This window comes from Carassius auratus, chromosome 29 (genome assembly GCF_003368295.1).
Source record: "Carassius auratus strain Wakin chromosome 29, ASM336829v1, whole genome shotgun sequence".
NCBI classification, from domain to species: Eukaryota; Metazoa; Chordata; class Actinopteri; order Cypriniformes; family Cyprinidae; genus Carassius; species Carassius auratus.
Window position 1 is genome coordinate 2270023 of NC_039271.1, and position 19290 is coordinate 2289312.

Sequence of the window (19290 nt, forward strand, 5' to 3'; positions counted from 1 at the left end):
AGTTTATGTTTATGCATTGTTTATCAAATGCATTTTTGATCACTGAAAAACCCATTTGACTTACTATAGTGGTTGCAGCCCTCACTTTTGAGTACCCTTCCAAACGCATTGCAACATCCCAACAAATACAGCTTTCTCTATTGTTTTTTTGTCATCACTCTGTTAGCGGTGTTCACTTGTGTTTACCTGCCTGTGTCAGAAAAACCAAAGGAAATATGCTTATGCTAGAGAAGAAAAGGAACATTGTGTTAGACTCCTGCTGAAACTTTGGGTGCAGTAATTGCTTTGTGGGAAATCTCTGTCCATGTGGGCCTTCTCCAGATGGGCTGCCCGGGTCGGGTTACACAGCATTTTTCAGGCCCCCTCCTCTGTACCGACCTCTCCTCTCTCATTCAGTGAATAATCCCTGGTTAGGAGAAAAAGAAAGAGCATGGCTGAGACAGAGCTCGGTCTGTACTCTAATGTAAAGAGAGCATTAGTGGAATGAGATTAGGGTCCATCTCTCTTACGCACTGTCTGGTGCCGAGGTGCGTGTGATGGTGAGAACTTCACTGATGTAAGAAAGTGACGATGATGATGGTGGTGGTGGGAATAATACACCACTTACCTCAGGAATCAGCTGTGCATTTTTATTCACTCTTTTATCTTGTTTTCTAGGGAAGATTGACCAAAAGTGTAAAATAAGTATGTGTGTGTTATATATATATTTAGAAATAGATAATTAATATTTCAAATAGAGAAATAGACAGACAGACAGGTAGGTTAGGTTTAGTAGAGAAGATAATCCATTAGTTCAGAGCTACTGCTAGCATGCACGCGTGCGTGTGTGTGTGTGTGCGAGAGAGAGATGGCCAGAGGGATGTTGTGTGAATTAAGATACGATTAGTAGAGATTAAAGCTCTGCCCCAGAGTTTGTGCAGCTCCAGGCTGGAGGAACAAGCCCCCCGCAGAGACTGGAGCTGTCAGCCTCGTCAGAGCCATATCCTCTCCTTTAACACAATCAATACCTCTGCACCATATCCCCCTGATGACACAATACCACCAGACATCTATTCACCATTTGTCTGCACTAATGGCAACCCTCATGAAAAAATAAAACTAATGTGGATTCCTATACATTTACAGTTCTGAGAGAGTGTTACTGTAACTTTGGCCTGTTCGTGTTGGCAAAGCTCTTGTAATTTCCAGTTTTCCTCTGTCAGTCCAACTGAAGTATAAGCTGATTACACAAATCTTAAAACAAAGTTAATATATGGGGAACAAGTAATGTGAATCTACGCTCAAAGAATAAATGTTTAAAAAGGGAGACAAAACCCCCTTCTTCTTCTTAAACTACATCTACAGTACATTAATCACTGGCTAACTGAAGTGTGCACAAGGGTGTTGACTGGATCACAAATTTTCTAAATAAAGAAATGAGCATTTTTGACACTTTTCCGAGTTATAATCATATCACCCTGTATATTCTACTAACTAGATGTCTTGAGACTACACTGAGAAAAAAATAAATAAAATAAATTGGTGTGGAAACAGTTTTCACTCAGAAGTTGCTAGTAAACCGCTAGTAAATTTCACAATTAATTACAACGAAAAGCCAAGTAACACTGAATTAAACATGAAATTAAGAAGAAGAAAAATTTAATAGTATTGTTTTGTAAAAGTATTCCGATATTATGGCAACATTGGGACATATAAAATAAGAAATTCTGAAATGTATTGTTTCCCCCACCCCCAATTCAACTAATAAGCATAACATAGTGAAAATATAATTAATAAAAAAATTGGTATCACTTAACAATACATTTCAGTTAGCTTACAGTAGTTATTGCATTTGCTTTGTACTAACAACAAACAATACAGCATTTTTAAAATTGTATTAATATCTATTTATATGTCTCGATTTCAATCATTTATTGTTTTCTGAATTTCATTTATGCTTTTATCAAACTACTATATTTATAAAATAACCTAAATTAATAAATGTTGTGCAATGGAAAACTGAATGATTTTAACCTTATTGTAAACATATATTTTGTGTATAAGGTGGTGTTGGCGCAGTGGATAAGTCGTGTGTGTGTATATTTAATGTATTACATTAGAAATAAAGCACCCTTTTGGACCACTTGTATTAAGGTTGCATAAGTATCTGGTATGCACAAATGTGCTTATTATGGCTACGTTCACATTGTCATTTTTAGGATTTAAAAACCGTATTCTGGTGCTGTGTGAACGTGGCCAATGATTGAACTATACTTGTCAACGGTCTATGACATCACACTTAAATAAGGTACGTAACGCTGATGTTAAAATAGAATTGTGGTTATAGATATTAGGATTAGAGTTGAACGCTGTTCTGTGAACACGGCCCGACTGAGGAACAGACTGCCCCAAGCACAGACGGGATGAGGGCGGGGCGGGACCAGGGGCGATTCAGAAAGTCCTTTAATCTGCAGCTCACGACTGACGCACGCGTTCACTGAGCAGCTCCTGCCAGCTGCCACCATGCCCCGGAAACCACAAACACACAAGTCCTCACTCTCCCTACACACTTCCCTGACATCTCCCTCTCGTTTTGCTCTGTTCAGAACGGCTGTGGTCAAACAGTCACGCTTTATATCTCTCTTCGATCATGCTACTCTGTGCTGATAATCTGGAAGTGGAGTGGGATGCTGGGATGCGTGCTGTGCCTGATGGATTTAGTGTTTCCCTCCCTCTGCAGAAGGACATAGGCCTTAAATCCAGGTTTTATCCAGGAGAGAGGGATCAGGGTTTATGATTCAACAAGAGCCCCATCCATCACAAGCTTGTGGTGGGGTACGGATGTCACCATGTTTTTTTTTTTTTGGTAAAAAGGTCAGTTTTTGTGATGGGATAACTTAAATTCAAGTGAAAGATGTGACCTTGATCTAAATACATGTAGATTACCAAATTTCTGAATTGAATTTGGGATTTATTACCTCATTAGTTTAGGACTGTAACGTTCTGGCTCTGGATGCTGATTGGTCAATACCTAACTCCAACTGTGCCAAAATACACATTATAGCAATATGAACATAATTATGATGTAAAACACCTGCTGATTTATAATGGTACTGTGAATGTCCTAAAAAAAAAAAAACCTGTTTCAATATTTCATTATGTAGCCTTATGTGCTCTAAAACAAAAGCACTTTCCTTGTCACCTGTGATTATTTTTGTGCAATAATCTTCAAAGACACAATTCTGAACAGTGGCCATTTTATTTTCGACACTGGATAAAAAGGGAATGATAAACTCTCCCAATGTCACAATCATTCTTTCACCGGCAACATGGGAGAGTTCAGTTTCATCAGACCTTGTCATATAAAAATTCAATGCGACCAGGAGCAGAAAACTTGATGGGTTATGGGTGGAAGAGGTGCTAAACAGTTAAAAAATTCCATATCTGCTACACAAATTTGCATTGTAGAAACAATACAAGAAGAGCTTGTGAGATGAAGGAAAATATGAAATGATGGTTGTTTCACTTTGCAATACATGCAATCACATTAGAATACATCCTCTATCATATCTCAATCTTTCAGCGTGTGATATGAGCGCACATCTAAACAAAAACATTTAGAAAAATAAATAAAAAATAAATAAAACATTTCCCCCAGCAGTTTCTTAACAGAACCAGTTCCCAAAATGCTAATATACCACAAGTATGTAAAGTTCTGTTCATGTCCTGAAGTATAAAAGTTGAACGATATGGAGTGCTACATCTTCAGCCTCGTCATTGGTAAGTCCTCGACATTTATAATTATTGATTAATAGTACAATTGAGTGAAAGTCTATAGATAGCACTGAGCGACTGCTCAAATTTCATAACTGTTCTGTACCGACAGGAAATGGTGGTCTCATTCAATATACCACATAATCATTCAAGGTCATACAATTTTTTTTACATTGGGAGTTAATGTGAAATACATACAAAAAAATTCTACATTATACAGCTTGACAAAAAAAACAAAAAAACATGCATGTCATCTCAGTAGTCAATGGGATCTAACACTATAATCGTAATGCAATTTACACATAATATATTAATGAAATAAGTCAAATATGGCACAAGATGGTTCACGATATATATAGACACACAGAGACCTAGATAAAAAAATAAAAAAAAATGACGAAATATCAAATGACCAACGCAAGCCTTGTATGGGTAGAAATTAACAAATTGTTAATAACAATAGTTTTTGAAGGCTGAAAATGTTGATTTTGTTTTCTTGTAATTGTAGAAAAACAATTAGCCTGTAATTCCTACGTATCCTCTGAATGCAATATAGTTCTCAAACAACAGCCTAAAAAATTTAATTTAACAACACTAAGAAAAAAAAAGAAAAAAACGTTCCAACCCCCTGCAGACATATGTGAACAGGTTCAAATATCATTTTTACACTATATTCCAGCAGCTACTTCACATAGGCGCTGTATGTCCTGTCCCACACACCTGCAGGGGTAGAGTATGTCACTGTTCTAGGGTCACCACTTCCACCGCCTGTCCGTCAAGCGTTACCGTGTTGTCTATGCGTGTGGCTACGGGAGCCATGGCCACCTGAACGGGTCGATTTCCCTGGGCCAAACTGGTGACGACAGTCTGATACATGCTGACTGGAATCTGGACGAGACCTGGGACGAGAAACAGACCGGTTACATTTATTCAAGACAACTTCTGATGGTACAAACTATTATTCTGAGATTTAGCTGAAGATTTTTAGCAGAACTATGATGTCATCAGTGTAGGTGGTGGCTTAGTGGTTTGGGACATTCGTGTTGACATTTGAGACAGCTGGAAGGAGGGGATTTTTGAAGTGCAGTTGGATGATGCCACAGAGCGTGTGTGCGATCGAGCAGCCTTGTTAAGAGTTTGCGTGCTACGTGGACAGGGCCGGCCCTAAACAGCGGACAGAGGGCAGGGCTACTGCATCACACTGCAATGCGGAACAATGGAGTAATTGAGGTGGCCGCTCCCAGCTTCCATCTCTCTCTTTCTCTCTCTGACGCGAGGTAGACCCCTCTCTCTTTCTCAATCTACCTAGTCTGTGAGCATAGCAGCCTGGATTACTTCTGCAGTCATTTGGGGCGGGCGAGAGGGTGGCCAATCTGTCCTAGCTGCAAACTCGTGTGGGCAAAGCGGAAGGTCAGAAATAACTGCGACCAGTTGTCCCATCCAGTAAGTTTCACAGTTAAGGGTACACACCTGTCCTGTAGGCCACTGGATTTGTGCATTGCATGTTTACGATGATAAAAGCGTGCCTAAAAAATGATGCACAACCCTGTCCCAGCATCTCAAGGAATGGCTCATTTTTGAATCCAATTTGCCACTTAGCCTGTGAGTTACTTTATCTGACACAATCTCCCCAAGCTATTTGTGCTTATATTCTCAGCTCAACACAAAAGCAGATTGGTTTTGACGTTAAATTCAGGTATAAAAAAAGGATCAGCATCAGCAAAAAGTAATCAAATGTAAAACAGCATTGCATATTGGTCTGTATAAATTAAAGATTATTCTTTATTAGCGTTACAAAAGATTTTTAAATCAACAGCAGTGAGTGATTTCTTTGTTGTTGCTGTTTGATTAAGACTGTCACTTTAAGAGAATACACTGATACAGTAGGCCTACGTTCAGCCAGCTATGTCTGCTATAGGATACTTACCAAGACGGGCATTTTGACATAATTTTTGTCTGAATTTGTCCATTTAAACAATACTTAAGAGAGAGCTTAATATTTGCACGCACAAATCTTTTCAATGCGCACACGAGCTTGCGTCCTCTGGCTCTTAAATGTTTTAACTGACAAAGCTTAAATGAGTTTAGATTAACCACACATTAACGTGTGCTGTTCAGATCTCATCTGTGAGTGCGCGCTGTCAGCACCCGGATGATGACGGAATAAATGACTACTCATATTCTAGAATACGGGATTCACGTTGAACAAAAGTGAATGATTTGTCCAGGGTTGTTTTTTTTTTTCCTCTCATCGCTGTTGTTGTAATGTCTGGGAAGCCAGAATGCGTATCCATCAACAGAAACGCATATTAGCTGAACCCTTTTTGTTTTAGGTCTACATGTTATTTATAGCAAACCATATTACAGGTGTTTTGACAGATTTAAGTTGAACCGTGGTCCCAGCGTGTGCCGAACCGTGTGTGGTGAACCGAACGGTTGGGTTTTTTTTTTTCAGCGAACCGTGCCACCCCTATTAAATATATATAAAAAAAACTTTAAACAACACAAATAATTGTGGGTGTATAAAATAATAATCAACATACATGTTGTGTTTTTCACATTTGTGTGTGTGTATATATATATATATATATATATATATATATATATATATATATATATTAATGATGATCTTTGCACTGAAAAGAAAATCTCCCTCTTTGGAACAAAAACTTTTTTGTGAAATTCCCCCCTTAAAAAGAACATCAGAAAATTATTTTCTCCACATGGCATATGAGAGGCTCAGTCCAAATACTCCGATTTCTCATAATCACACCATGTCTCGATAATTGACGGTGAGTTTGGAAGCAGTTTTTTTTTTTTTTTGAGTGAAATGCTTACAAACCCTCAATCACTCTGACACTGAGGGGTGTCTACGAGGCTTACGAAGCGAAAGAGGGGCACTGGAGCAGGAAACGTAAATCAGTCACGATTTCCTCAGACCAGCCACTTCAAAGCCGCTCCCGCACTGCCATTTCACTGATTGAATAAGCTCAATAAAAGCTGGCTTCCCCTCAAGTGTCTGTTATTGACTACGCTCTCACCCAAGCCTCCCAATGCTGCAGCTTGTATTAGGTTTAATTGCGTAGTTTAAAGGTAAGGGCCTTATTTTGGGTAGGGACGGCTCTCTGGAACTTACTACTGGATCAGATCAGCAGTCAACGTATGTTACGTATGTGGGAAAAGGGACATACTAGCATTCTCTAAACATGCAACTTTTGTAGGGAAGGTCAGTACTGTCAGTATACATCGTCACAAACACAGTCAAATATATATATACCCAGAATGGGGATTTTTAATGCCTGCTAATCAGCTTTAATGTTTAAATACACTCCTTGCTCCTGTCTATTCTCCTAATGTCATGCGAGCGTGTATGTGTTTTATACACTGGGCTTCCCGGTGCTGACAGCTGGCTCTATGATTAGACTATACACTGATAATGGAGAGGATCAAAGCCCTTTAAGAGGGTTCCTGGGGACAGGAGGGGGAGGAGGAGGGGCTTCACTACGGTCACTGGGGGCAATGGGGTAAGCCAGGACACTAGAGGTAAGATAGGTCACTGGGAAACGGCCACACGATTCGGCCAAATTTGGAGTAGAACAACATTAAATTAAATGGACACCATTTACTTTGTTAATGAATGTCCCTGGTCTTACTGTTAATTGATTTTAATTTAACAAATACATGTTCCTGGTCTTACTGATAATGAATGAATTATAAATAAAAAATTAAGGATGCACCATACTGATTATTTTCACAGTAAATATTAAATATAAACTGGCCGATAAATGCTTAAATTAACATTAACACATAATTGTTATTTAGAATAATTTTTCAGTTAGTTCATGGGTATTTTGTTTTTTTGATATTGGCCATTAGTTGAAACATAACATCAAAAGATTTATTAGCTTATTGCATTGGCCAGAATTATAATATTGATGCATTCCCCTAAAAAGTTTGTCTTTGTAATCTTTTTTTTTTATTTATTTTTTTTTTTAAATCAAATAACTTCCCCTTTCTCTGCAATCATTTACCATTTCCGCTGACATATCAAAATATGGATGTAAAATGAGCTGCAAAGGGAAATGACTGGGAAGACAAAAATGCATACATTTTTTGATGATATTCTAGCTTCCTTTAATCTAATTTCAAGTATATCATAACTAAAAGAGGAAATGTGTCATGTGCTACTTCACGATGCCTCCAGTACACATTAGCACTGTAACATGGTTTCTAATGCATGTGTAAACACTAGTACTGGAGGCTGCTGTGCATATGCAGAGCACTTAGTGGTTGAGGCAAAGCGCGGATTAGCGAGAAGTGTAGAGGCTGGGGTCTGTGACACCGGTCACACACACGCCATCTGTCCCACAAACACCCTGGAGATTAAAGTAGACCTCCACTGACTTCCTCACACTCTAACACACCTTACAGGAGACACATACCTGCCATCACATACCTATACGAGTGATGACGAAAGAGATATTTCTTCATGTTTGCCCATCCTAAACTTTCCTGTTTCAGCTTCATCCAGTAAGCGTCAGGAAGGTAAAGAGTGTAAATGTGGTTGCTTGTGATATAGAGAGGAGGTTCGTACCACTGCCATCTGAAACGCCAGTTAAAGCTCCTACTGCGGCCGCCGTTTCTCCTGCTAACAAGATCTGGCCTCCGCCCTGAAGAGTCGCTTCTGCTAATGTCGCCACTGCGTGAGCTGCTGCTTCACTGCAACACACACACACACACACACACATGCAAAATAAGGCAATAATGTAACATTAATTTCAGAAACAACAAATGCTTTATTCAGGATTTGAAGTGCACTGATGTGGTTTGGTGTGTACTGCCCCCTAGAGCAGGAAGTCACTCAAAGACACCAGAAAATAACATAACGCTCCTATACAAGTTTTACTGCCTTTCATGATAGATGTCCAACAAACATAAACCCATTTCTGTCACTTAAAAAAAATTATGCTTTAGTTAATCATAATTATAACAAAATCATGCCATAATTTAGACTTTCTTAATTATAATTAAGAGAGAAAAATTCTAAATTATAATAAAAAGGTAATTTGATCGCATGTCAAAATTGACTTTCTAATTTGTAATTGAGTCATAATTTGACAAGGTTTGTGATCAGTTCAACATTTTGAGCTGTAATTACGAGTTGACAAGTTGAAATGATGAGGTTAAAAAAAAAGTTACATTTAAACAAGTCACCAATGACATAGCTGTCATGAAAAGCTTAAATTGATGAGCTCATAATTACGACATAGTACAATAATCTAAATTATGACAATAACTCGAAATTATGTGAAGTCTAAATTGAAACAGCATGTCAAAATTTTGACTTTAATCAGCATGACGTTAACCGTTATTTTGACTTCTCATACTTTTGTCTTATCTCATAAAGATTTTTAAAATATTACTTGTACTTTTGTGAAATTTTTCACTTTTTTTAAATGTCATAATTTGAATTGAATAAAGCATGATTTTTTTCCCTTGTGGGGAGTAAATGCGCTTCCATACTAAATCGAGTTTACAGACTGTTTTTTATTTTTTTTCTAATCAGCAGAGTGACGGTGGATTTACTGCTTTAATAAAGGCTGTTGAGCAGAAAACAATGCCTCCTCAGCCTAATTGTTGTGGGAATGGAGCATCTACCAATTGTTCCTGCTGTGCTGTATTTCTGGGCTGCTCCTGGTTATATCAGCTTGTGATAAACAGGAGAACAGGCTCAGGTAACAAGACCATGGGGAAATAAACCTGCACCTAGATGCTGCTGCGGTTCAGTATTTCCTTTCTCTCTTTCTCTGACCCCGACTTCACCGCTACTTCCCATGAGTACCTGTTGAGTGCCATGGTAACAGTTGCCCCCTGCTGCATCTCTTGCGAGGCAGCAACCGCAGCTTCGGCTAAGGAGGCCACAGCCTGCGTGGCCTCTGACGGTTGCGTGGTCTGGATGGTCATCTCTCCTCCCTGTAGTGTGGCCCAATTCTGTTCCACCTTAGAGACGGAAAGAAAATAATAATAGGAGTGAAGGGAGAAATATGACCTAAAACCACAGTATGTGTGTGAGGATAGCAAAGAACATGCACAAGATGCAAACTCATGGAATATTCAGATAAGAAAGAATGTTAAAGTTACCTCTCCATCTGTCACGGTGGAGTAATTGACCTGGGCCACCGTCATCGTGCCTGGCAACTCGGATGCATCTGCCAGTGTTGCTACAGTGGCTCCTGTGCCAACCTATGGATCAGTTAACAAACTGGATGTTAGGATGCTGTTGGAATACTATTTAAATACTTTAATGTGACCACTAGTGATTCGACTTTTTTCTAATTGAATATATATTTTTATAAATACGTAATCTTATTAGAAGCTCAACAAAAATGAACATTTCAGGTTTGGGGCTGGTAAGAATTTTGAATGTTTTTGAAATGACAGTAATGTTATTCTATTATACAATATATTAGAACTTTTCAATATGAATTTTAAAATGTAATTTATTTTTGTGATGGCAAAGCTTCATTACTCCAGTCTTCAGTGTAACACAATGCTTCAGAAATCACTGAAATACGCTGATTTGGTGCTTCAAAAACATTTATGAATATTGTCAATTAGTGTTGTGCAGTTTAATATTTTTGTGGAAACCATGATACAGTTTTTTCAGGATTGTTTGATGTAATAGAGTGTTTGTTCAGAAGAAGAAAATTAGTTTGAACAGATTTTTATTTTATAACATTGTAAAAGTCTTCACACTTTTGACCATTTTGATGAAAATTATTGCAATTTTCTAAAAAAACTAAACAAAAATAAAACAAGTAAGACAAGTTACGTGTACTAAAGAAGTAAATAGTAAGTATATATTGTCATGTTGTCTTTAATACATGACAGTGAAGCTAGTTTATATCGTAGTGAAAAACAACCGTGCAGTTGTTCCCACAGCTGGGACCTGGGGTCACCTGTATGAGCGAGACCGTTCCATCAGGATTACTGATCGTCTGCACTACGGTCTGTGACGGCACCAGGTGAGCAATGCTGTGTGTGGCTGTTGTGGTAACTTGATGTGTGGTGATCTGGTCCTCAAAGGCGTAGAGCAGGTCTTCTCTCCCATGCTGCTTATAACAGTTTTTAACAATGGTCCTCAGGGCTTGCGTCCATGACACCTGTTTCCAACAGAAACCAGCCCTCGATAAGTCAAGGTGATGCAAGCTTTAGCTCATTTGCTTCAATTCAGATGTCACAATTCATAGGCTCCAAAAAAATGAAATACTTTTTTTTAAGCATTTTAACAAAACGCATGCATATCAGGAATATGGAGAAAAAAAACTAAAGAAAATGGAGCTATTATTATTCATAATGTGAGAACCCAACGCTACCCTCTGTTTCTGCTCCTCTGTTCGGACATCACTGCGTACGTTGGCCCAGGGAATGTCCTCCGGCCACCAGATGGGCTTGCAGCTCTCTTTCCCCCAGCCAGGCTTTCCACGGCCTGTGGAATACTTCAGCATTTCCGGAATAAATGCTCGGAGCTGGGCCTGTAAAACAGAAAATGTAACACAATCACTGTGTGAGATTTAAATACTGGGAAGTGGCAAAGCAAAGCTTGGCCTCTGTAAAAATTAAATCTGTAAAAAAAAAAGATTTGGAAACAGCAAGCCATTCATTTTTCTCTCCTGCAGACAGTCTGTCCACACACAGCTCGTGGAAAGCTAAAAGTAGACTATTACATTTCTATTAAAAGGCTAATCCATGGGTGAGGCTCCAGCACACTGAAAGGGATTTTTTCAGCTTTTATTCAGCAGAGATGCATTAAATTGATTGAAAGCGACTGTAAAAACATTTCTTAATAGAATGAAATATTTTCATCAAAATTAACGCTATTCTTTTGAACATTCTATTCAATAAGGTTCCCGAAAAACTGTATTATGGTTATGATCATGTGACACTATAGACCGGAGAAATGGCTACTGAAACTTCAGCTTTGACGTAACAGGAATTTGTACGTTTTTTTTTTGCTCACACAATCACCTGTTTAAATATTACAAAAAAACGACAACCCTATAACACGGCTTTTGTGCTGATTAAATAGACATAAGGGAAATGAAACAAATGAGTCCAATCACAAATCAATACGCTAATAAATACAAAATATATAATCAACTGAAATTCTGTACACAATTTTTACAAGGATGCCAACCTACTTTTCATTAGATTTAAAATGTATGCTTTTACCGTAAAAGTTGTAACCTAAAAATTATTTTTAAAAACCTTACTGCGAAATTGTGATGGTATTAACATGACAATAAAGGGGCTCATTAAGTCCAGTGACTTTAAAAAACAAACAAACACACTGAGTTGTACGGGGCAGTTCATAAGCCCAGTGACAGCTCCATCCTGGGTGGAGTTTATCCCAGCCCCCTCAGTGCCCTTGGTAATTCCATAGGCAGGTCAGGGATTGTACTGCACAGCGCTCTTGTAGCAACGTCTGTTCACCTCGACACCACAGGCTAAATTTGGCTTGGGAGGAATAAATCAGTTCCCAAAAGAGCTTCTCCCTCTCTGTCACAAAAACACTTGCTATAAGCCTGACATTGAATGCTGACAGACGACAACATCATGGCGAAGAGCTAGTGAAGAAGGATTTCAGGAAAAGAGCCAAAATATTTTTTTGATAGAACTAAATAATTCACTGAAATATAAAACTGATCAATGAATCTTCCATGATTCTTTCAGTCATGACTGTTGCATAATTTGTTAAAAATCTATTTTACACTGTATTCACAAAGATGAATATTCTTAAGTATAACTGTAACTCATATATATATATATATATATATATATATATATATATATATATATATATATATATGATTTAACAGTTTATTTAAAAGGGGACAGTGCAATTTCATAAAACACATGAACAAACATGGTTAAAAAGGCCAGAATTAGCCAAAAGACTATTTTTCATCTGTAGTCCCCTGGCCAAGATGTAAAAAAAAGCATTAAAGCATTAAATACGAAAAAGAAAATACATTTACAATTCTTTGGCAAATTGACTACAATATAAATGTCACTGTAAAATAACCTAAGGTACACCATACCTGTTACAATAATAAGACACACAAAATATACATTTTCAAAAAGGCTATAGTATATCAAATATATAATACAGCTCAATAGGCTCGGCTGTTAATGTTGGCAGGCATAATTGTTAATGAGCCAAATTTTCAAGCTTTTTGTAAAGGCCTTGTAAGTGTTGAGCTGTCTAACCTCCTCAGGTATAAAATTTCATTCAGTAGCGCCCCTCACTGACCAGGCAGAGTGTCTGAAAATGTTTTAAATAAAATAAAGAAATGTAATTGCAAATAAAAGCCAAAATAAATTTGCTGACTGCTTAGACCTAAATATCTGAACTTAAATGCGGTTAGGAACACTGTTCAAAATCATGTAACAGACTGTCCATATCAGCATCATGAGTTGTAGGCTCTTCCTTGTGTTTGTGCAGATGGTCTAATTATGTAGCGAAGGAATTAAGAGGAATCTCACGCCCCAAACACACAGATCAGACACCCATTCCCTCCCCCAGCTCTGCTCTTAATCCACTTGGGAGCCAATCAGAAACCTCTGTGCTCGGCCACGATGTGCCGGATAATTACTCGCGAGTACAAGCCTCACCTGATGATCCCTGAACAGACCTGCCTCCAACTGCCACAAGCCAAGCAAGGTGTGTCTGTCCTGAGAGACACCAACTAACTATCACCAGTCCGGCCCCAAACAGCGTGTGGGGTAATAAGTAATGAGCTGGCAAATTTAGTGGCTATATGGTCTTATATCAGGCCAAAAGGCTTCAAGTAACCTGTGCTAAAGCCCTGTAGCAGATGAAGTGAGACTTGTTCTCTGTCTCCATTAACTGCTGCCCTCATGAGTCTAGAAAATGTCAAATTGCATGTCAAAGCAGAAAACTAAAAAACTTGCATTCCAGGCTCATAGTGCCACCTGCTGCCCACCTGTGTCATCTTGTCCACAGACACCGGTATGCCATCAATAGTCAGTGGAGGCAATTCAGAGGTGAGTTCTCCGCCACCAGGGGGCGCGTGCTCAGCCAGAGCATTTTCCAGATCCTCCAGAATCATACTCTTGTATTTTCTCACCTGATCACAAGACATGCCAAAACAGGGATGGAATTTTAAACAGTGCAAATGATATGAAGGCAAAAAGCACAATAAATATACTTACCACATTCTCTAACGGTGCAGCTCCAAACACTCTAAACACAGGGTTTGGTTTAGAGGGAGAGATGCACAACACAATAGCCTGCTGGCCAACCCGTGTCGTGTACTCGTCTAGAGTCGCTCTCAGCTTCCTGCAGACAAAGTGAGGGACAGGGTTTTCTTTAGGAACTGTTAAATACAATTGAATTGTAATTGGCATAATTGGAAAAATGCTACAATAAAATACGTTTTTTTTGTTCCACCCTTGGAAATTAACTGAAATAAGTTTAAGTACTAAAATTATTCAAACTGAAATACTAATAAATAGAAAATATCTAAACCATATTTTTAATAAAAAAAAAATGACAAATACTAACAATTTGAATATATATATATATATATATAATAAGATTCTGTCAGTTCTTCTATCTATATACTGTTACATTACAATACATAGAACAATACTGAGAATATGGTTCACCTAAGCAAGCGAGTCTGTTGTCTTTTACGGATTGAAGGGTTTGATTCAAAGATGTGCGGCCGTTTCCGTTTCTTCCCTGTTGCCACAGCTGCAGCTGCTGCCATTCCAACAGGCCCTGAAAAAATTTGGGGGAATAAATTCAGTTGTTTTTAGATGTTCTATATCATTCAACATATGCATTGTGAAAAATCGAGAAATCAACTCGTCATACATTCTTTTTAGTTTATAATCCCACACTAACTGTGACGTCTACTCCAAATTGGTAGACTGACAATTTATGGTTTAAGTGCGCCATCTAGTGGTTTGTCTGGTAACCACAAGTCAGAATACAACAATGTGATGAAAGCTACCTGCAGCAGCCAGATGTGCGGTGACCTCATCTGTTCCAGTTGAGTTGAGGATATCAGAGTCATCGTAAGCGTCATCGTCAGGCGAGGAGGGTGAATCCTCGTCAGCGCTCAGCATGCCATGCTCTGTGTACGAGGCAACGTGCACCTGCCCGACCTGCTGAGCGACGGCGTGGGCCTCGATGGTGGTCATGTGCCCTGTCTGATGCACCGTGTGGTCTTCCATCACCCGATACAGTTTCTCTCAAACACACTGAGAGACACACATATAATATATCAGCGCACACATTCTACAAGTAACGGCTTCATGTAGTTTCATAGATGAGGTGACTGTCATGCACCAATTATTTTGAGAGGGAGAAATGTTCAAATACATGTAATGCATTCAAAACATTCAAAAATATGAGGGTCCACATCTTGTGTCTTATGACGACTACCAAAATCACCTTTTATTAGTGCATACCGTGCACCAGTGTAACACAACTTTCTATGAATACAGTATTGTGCTTTTATATTGAAACAGCATCACAAAACATATATTTATGGCGGATCGAGGTAAACTGGGCCACTGGGTGTGATCTCAATGTCAAAAATTGGCCTGGATCAGCAAAAAATCTTTCCGCAGTAGCGATTTAAACTAAATGTAAAAGTACAAAAATGTACAAGCTATTTATCGTACATAGTTTACATTTAGTGTTTAGAGAAAAAGGATCCATTCCTTTCTATTCACAATAAGCACTTTCGGAAAGTATTGAATCTTTTATTGTTGCTTTATAAATCTCTCCAGTAGGGTTCACAAATCATTACAAATAATCAATACAATTTGTTCATAAGTTTAATATGTATTTTACATTAATAATGTGTTACAGAGGTTTGGCTGGAGTCTGACAGCTTTCAGTATTTATCCAAAAAATATGTAAATATTCATTTACTGTATGTATTATATTTTGGCAATCATATGAAAATACATCTATATTAATTTTCAGCAATAATTTAAAGCTGTATCAGTGACAAACTAAATGACACAGGTTTTTTTAAAAGTTTTTATTGAATAATATGATACTGTAATGACATCTCTGACAGCAAGCAGTGTGTATTACATTTAACGTACTAAAAGTTTTGGAATAAAAAATAATAATATGAAACCAAAATAAAAGGTATGGGGGAATATCTAAGGATGACGTAAGTGCTATGAACGATCCACATAGATAAATAAACCAGCTCGCAGCTACGGTTTCGTTCCGTTCAATTCAATGGCCTGACACTGAAGCTCTGGAAAACGCTACATTTGATTCGAAGTCACGAACAACGTTCACAAACACGAAAAGACATTTCAACATGCTCAAAGAGTCATTAAAAAAGGTAAAAGGTACGTTAGGCTTGAACTTCCTAAATGACTGAGTCGATATAGACTAACGTTAGTTAAGTCCAGCATCAATAACAAACACATAAATGGCGGTTATTTTCAAACTGTGAATAATACGTGTAAAGAGAGCGGGTCCTTTTGTTAGTGAAATATTAAAACCCTAACACAATTCAAACTGTTATTTCAAACACAACAGTAAACATTCAGATAAGGTGCAAAACATATTAAATAATCTTTTAGATCAAATTTAACCGGCACCGTTGTCGACTAATCTATAAAGCGATATAAAGCGTCGAGTGGTCGATAACACTGCTGTGCTAATATGATATTGAAAGTTATACACGCATTTAAATTTGATTCCCAAGCAAGAATATAAGCGCAAGCTATCTGGTCTTGAAATCACATTTAGCATCTGGACAAAACAGCGATTCGATTACACATCTAAATTCAGTACGTTAGGCCAAAGGCCTGCGCCTGCGCCATGATTATTTTGCCCCAATTTGAGCGGGGTAACGTTAACGTTTAATAATAATTGCCATCCTGTCAAATGCGCCCGATATCATCCCAAGTTCTGTTTCGTATCGTCGCGATCTGCATCCGAGTGTGTGAAAGGCAAACGCTGCCGGGTTGTTTGGTGCGGCTGCGCCGGGGCTGAAATGGCTGGAGATTGCGCGGTAGGGCACTAACCTCAGAGCGGCTGCGCTACTTCGGGCCTGCGCTGTGCGGCGGAGCTGCGAACACCAGCTGCAATGGAGGACAAAGAACGAGCAGCAGAGTGCGCGCGTCCTGGGCTCAGCGGCTGATGCGCGGCCCCGAGCGACGTGCACGGAACAAACCCCGCCCCTACTCTTATTCTAATCACTAGATTCTGAACTTGGTGAACTACATGATGCTGCTGCACATAGACAGTTCACGTTGCAAGAATGAGGGGGAAATAAACATTTATATGGGCCTGACATGTTTAATTAAATGATAATTAAATTGTAACGGCATTGATATCAGATTAAACTAATGCATAGCAAGTTTCTTATGAAAGTACAATATGCTTTTATGTTACCTGTCCTTATGTATTTCTGGGTTTGCATGACAGTGGATCATTCACATTAACTGTAAATTAAACTAATGTGAAATAAGTTACATAGTTGTTTATTAAATATAGTGTTAATTTTTTACTATACGTTTATTTATTAGCACATTGTATTTATATTAATTTGATACTTTAAATCCGTTTTATTGTTCATATTCATTTTGTGAATTCATTTATTTTAAAATATGTTTTGATGTTAATTTAAAAACAAGTCTGATTCATAATACTGTCCAAAATATATAGCTACCTTTATGTTGTTATTTGTAACTGTTTTTTTTTTCAGATGTCTTTATCTGTCCTTACATATTCCTTGATTTGCAACTGTAAATTAAACAAATAAATGATATATTTTGTTAATTAAATATGGTTCAGAGTATGTTTATTGCATTTTTGTTATACGTGTTATCGATTAAATTGTATTGCATTTATTCTATTTTGGTGATTTAAATCTATGTTTTACCTTGTTATGATAAAATGTTTACTGCTAGGTTGTCAGAATAACTCCGATATGCTAGATGTTGGATGGCAGGAAAGCAAGTCACTTTTCAAAGTCCTTTCTGGACTTTTTAATACAGTCTATGCGTGGTTTTGGACGAGGCGTTCATATTTCATGCAAAATAAAAGTCCCCACCAAAATTGCAGACATCTGTTTCTCATTAAGCCTTAATGAATCGTGATCATTGTGGGACTCGTAAGAAGGGACGGAAAACACGCGATTGGATGTCCATACTTCGTTTTATCTATAAATATCTTACATTTGGTGAGTAGTTTTGGTTTTCATTTTGTAAAAATAAATAAATAAATAAATAAGAAAGGCATATGTTTTTGCCGGTAATATATCCAAAACCGTGACATATTAAATCCAGAGGAAATTGTTTATCCGTTTAAGTCTGTTAGTAACTGATGATCATGAGACTAGACAAGACGATAAGAGTAAATATCTAGCCTATATGTCCGTTGTTGAGTTTATGAACATCCATAAGAGGGCAATATGGTATCACAAATGATTCACCCACTGAGATTGATTTATATGTAACACTAGATGGCAGAAAATGATCATTTTTCGGATGTTGGATGAAGCATGATGGCACACACGACTGTGATGACAACAGTGTGTGTTTGTTTGTGACTGAATGAATGTCAGGTTATTCCAAGACACCGCTAACCCGCTTTTGTGACTGCACAAATTATTAAATATTGTTAATGTTTGCATCTAATCCAGTTAATATAAGATACTGTATTAAAAATGCTGTGTAGTCACTGGGGAAATTGTGTAATAGATAGAATTTCACACCATTAGGTTGGCTTTTGTTGCAGAGGACCTGCAGTCCATTTAGCAGTCCCTTTAGTTTATTGCATAAAGCTTTAGTTTAAGGATGTTTCCGGCAGCCTATTTCTAAACATTGTGACAGAGGGACTGCAGGCCCATGTGGTAGTATGCAAAGCAAATTCTCATGTGATGAGTCAGTCTTGGTTTCATAACCTGCAATCTATCTTCACTGTGCTGTCCTGCTGGGCAGAGACGATAAGGTCTCGGAGGAGTTCAATAATTCTCTTAATTGATTGTCTGGAAGTGAAGATAATTCATGTTAATTGTCAGGCCAGTGAGGAGCTCATGAGTTGAAGCCACTGAAGGAGGAATAATGGACACTTCACTTACTTGCATGGCAAAGACAGACCAAGAGAACAGTAACAGATCTAAACAGACTAATGTTAATGTAGTGAACTGTGAGAGAGAAAACTAATTGTGCTTTGCTTTTTATACATCAGACCAAGCTAATACACTCATGAATGACGACAAAGCCACCAGAGTGCACTACGGGACCATTTAAGTCACTTTTATTAAGATAATTCGATTTAAAGCTGAAGTATGTAATTTCTGTGACTAATGAAAAAAAAATTAAAACTGCTTTCCTGTAAATGACGTCAGTTTATAGGGTCTGGAAGGCTAATTCTTTGTGGGTTCCCTCTGGATTGTCTAATGATTTCTAATAATTTTTTTTAAAGCAATTTATGATATAGGTGATCTAAGTTCCAACATAAGG

The 19290-nt window shown here is 37.9% G+C and overlaps 1 protein-coding gene across 1 annotated transcript; it reads right to left on the bottom strand.

The window, feature by feature from the left end:
* Positions 1 to 3219: 3219 nt before the first annotated feature.
* LOC113047839 (nuclear respiratory factor 1) lies at positions 3220 to 16995 on the bottom strand. The gene is made up of 11 exons (XM_026209166.1): positions 16846 to 16995; positions 14796 to 15045; positions 14446 to 14560; positions 13990 to 14116; positions 13761 to 13904; positions 11130 to 11288; positions 10713 to 10916; positions 9895 to 9996; positions 9596 to 9753; positions 8348 to 8472; positions 3220 to 4652 (listed from the first exon to the last, which is right to left on the bottom strand). The coding sequence occupies exons 2-11, from the start codon at positions 15016 to 15018 to the stop codon at positions 4492 to 4494; spliced, it is 1518 nt and encodes a 505-aa protein (XP_026064951.1). The 5' UTR covers positions 15019 to 15045; positions 16846 to 16995; the 3' UTR covers positions 3220 to 4491.
* Positions 16996 to 19290: the final 2295 nt, after the last annotated feature.

What these genes read in the sequence shown, in the direction of transcription:
- LOC113047839 (XM_026209166.1), bottom strand. Translation starts at nt 15,018, where the DNA reads ATGGAAGACCACACGGTGCATCAGACAGGGCACATGACCACCATCGAG. An exon ending in CTGCACCGTTAGAGAATGTG is followed by an intron (nt 13,905 to 13,989) that starts GTAAGTATATTT and finishes TCTTGTGATCAG; the next exon opens with GTGAGAAAATACAAGAGTAT. An exon ending in GTTACCATGGCACTCAACAG is followed by an intron (nt 8,473 to 9,595) that starts GTACTCATGGGA and finishes TGTGTGTTGCAG; the next exon opens with TGAAGCAGCAGCTCACGCAG.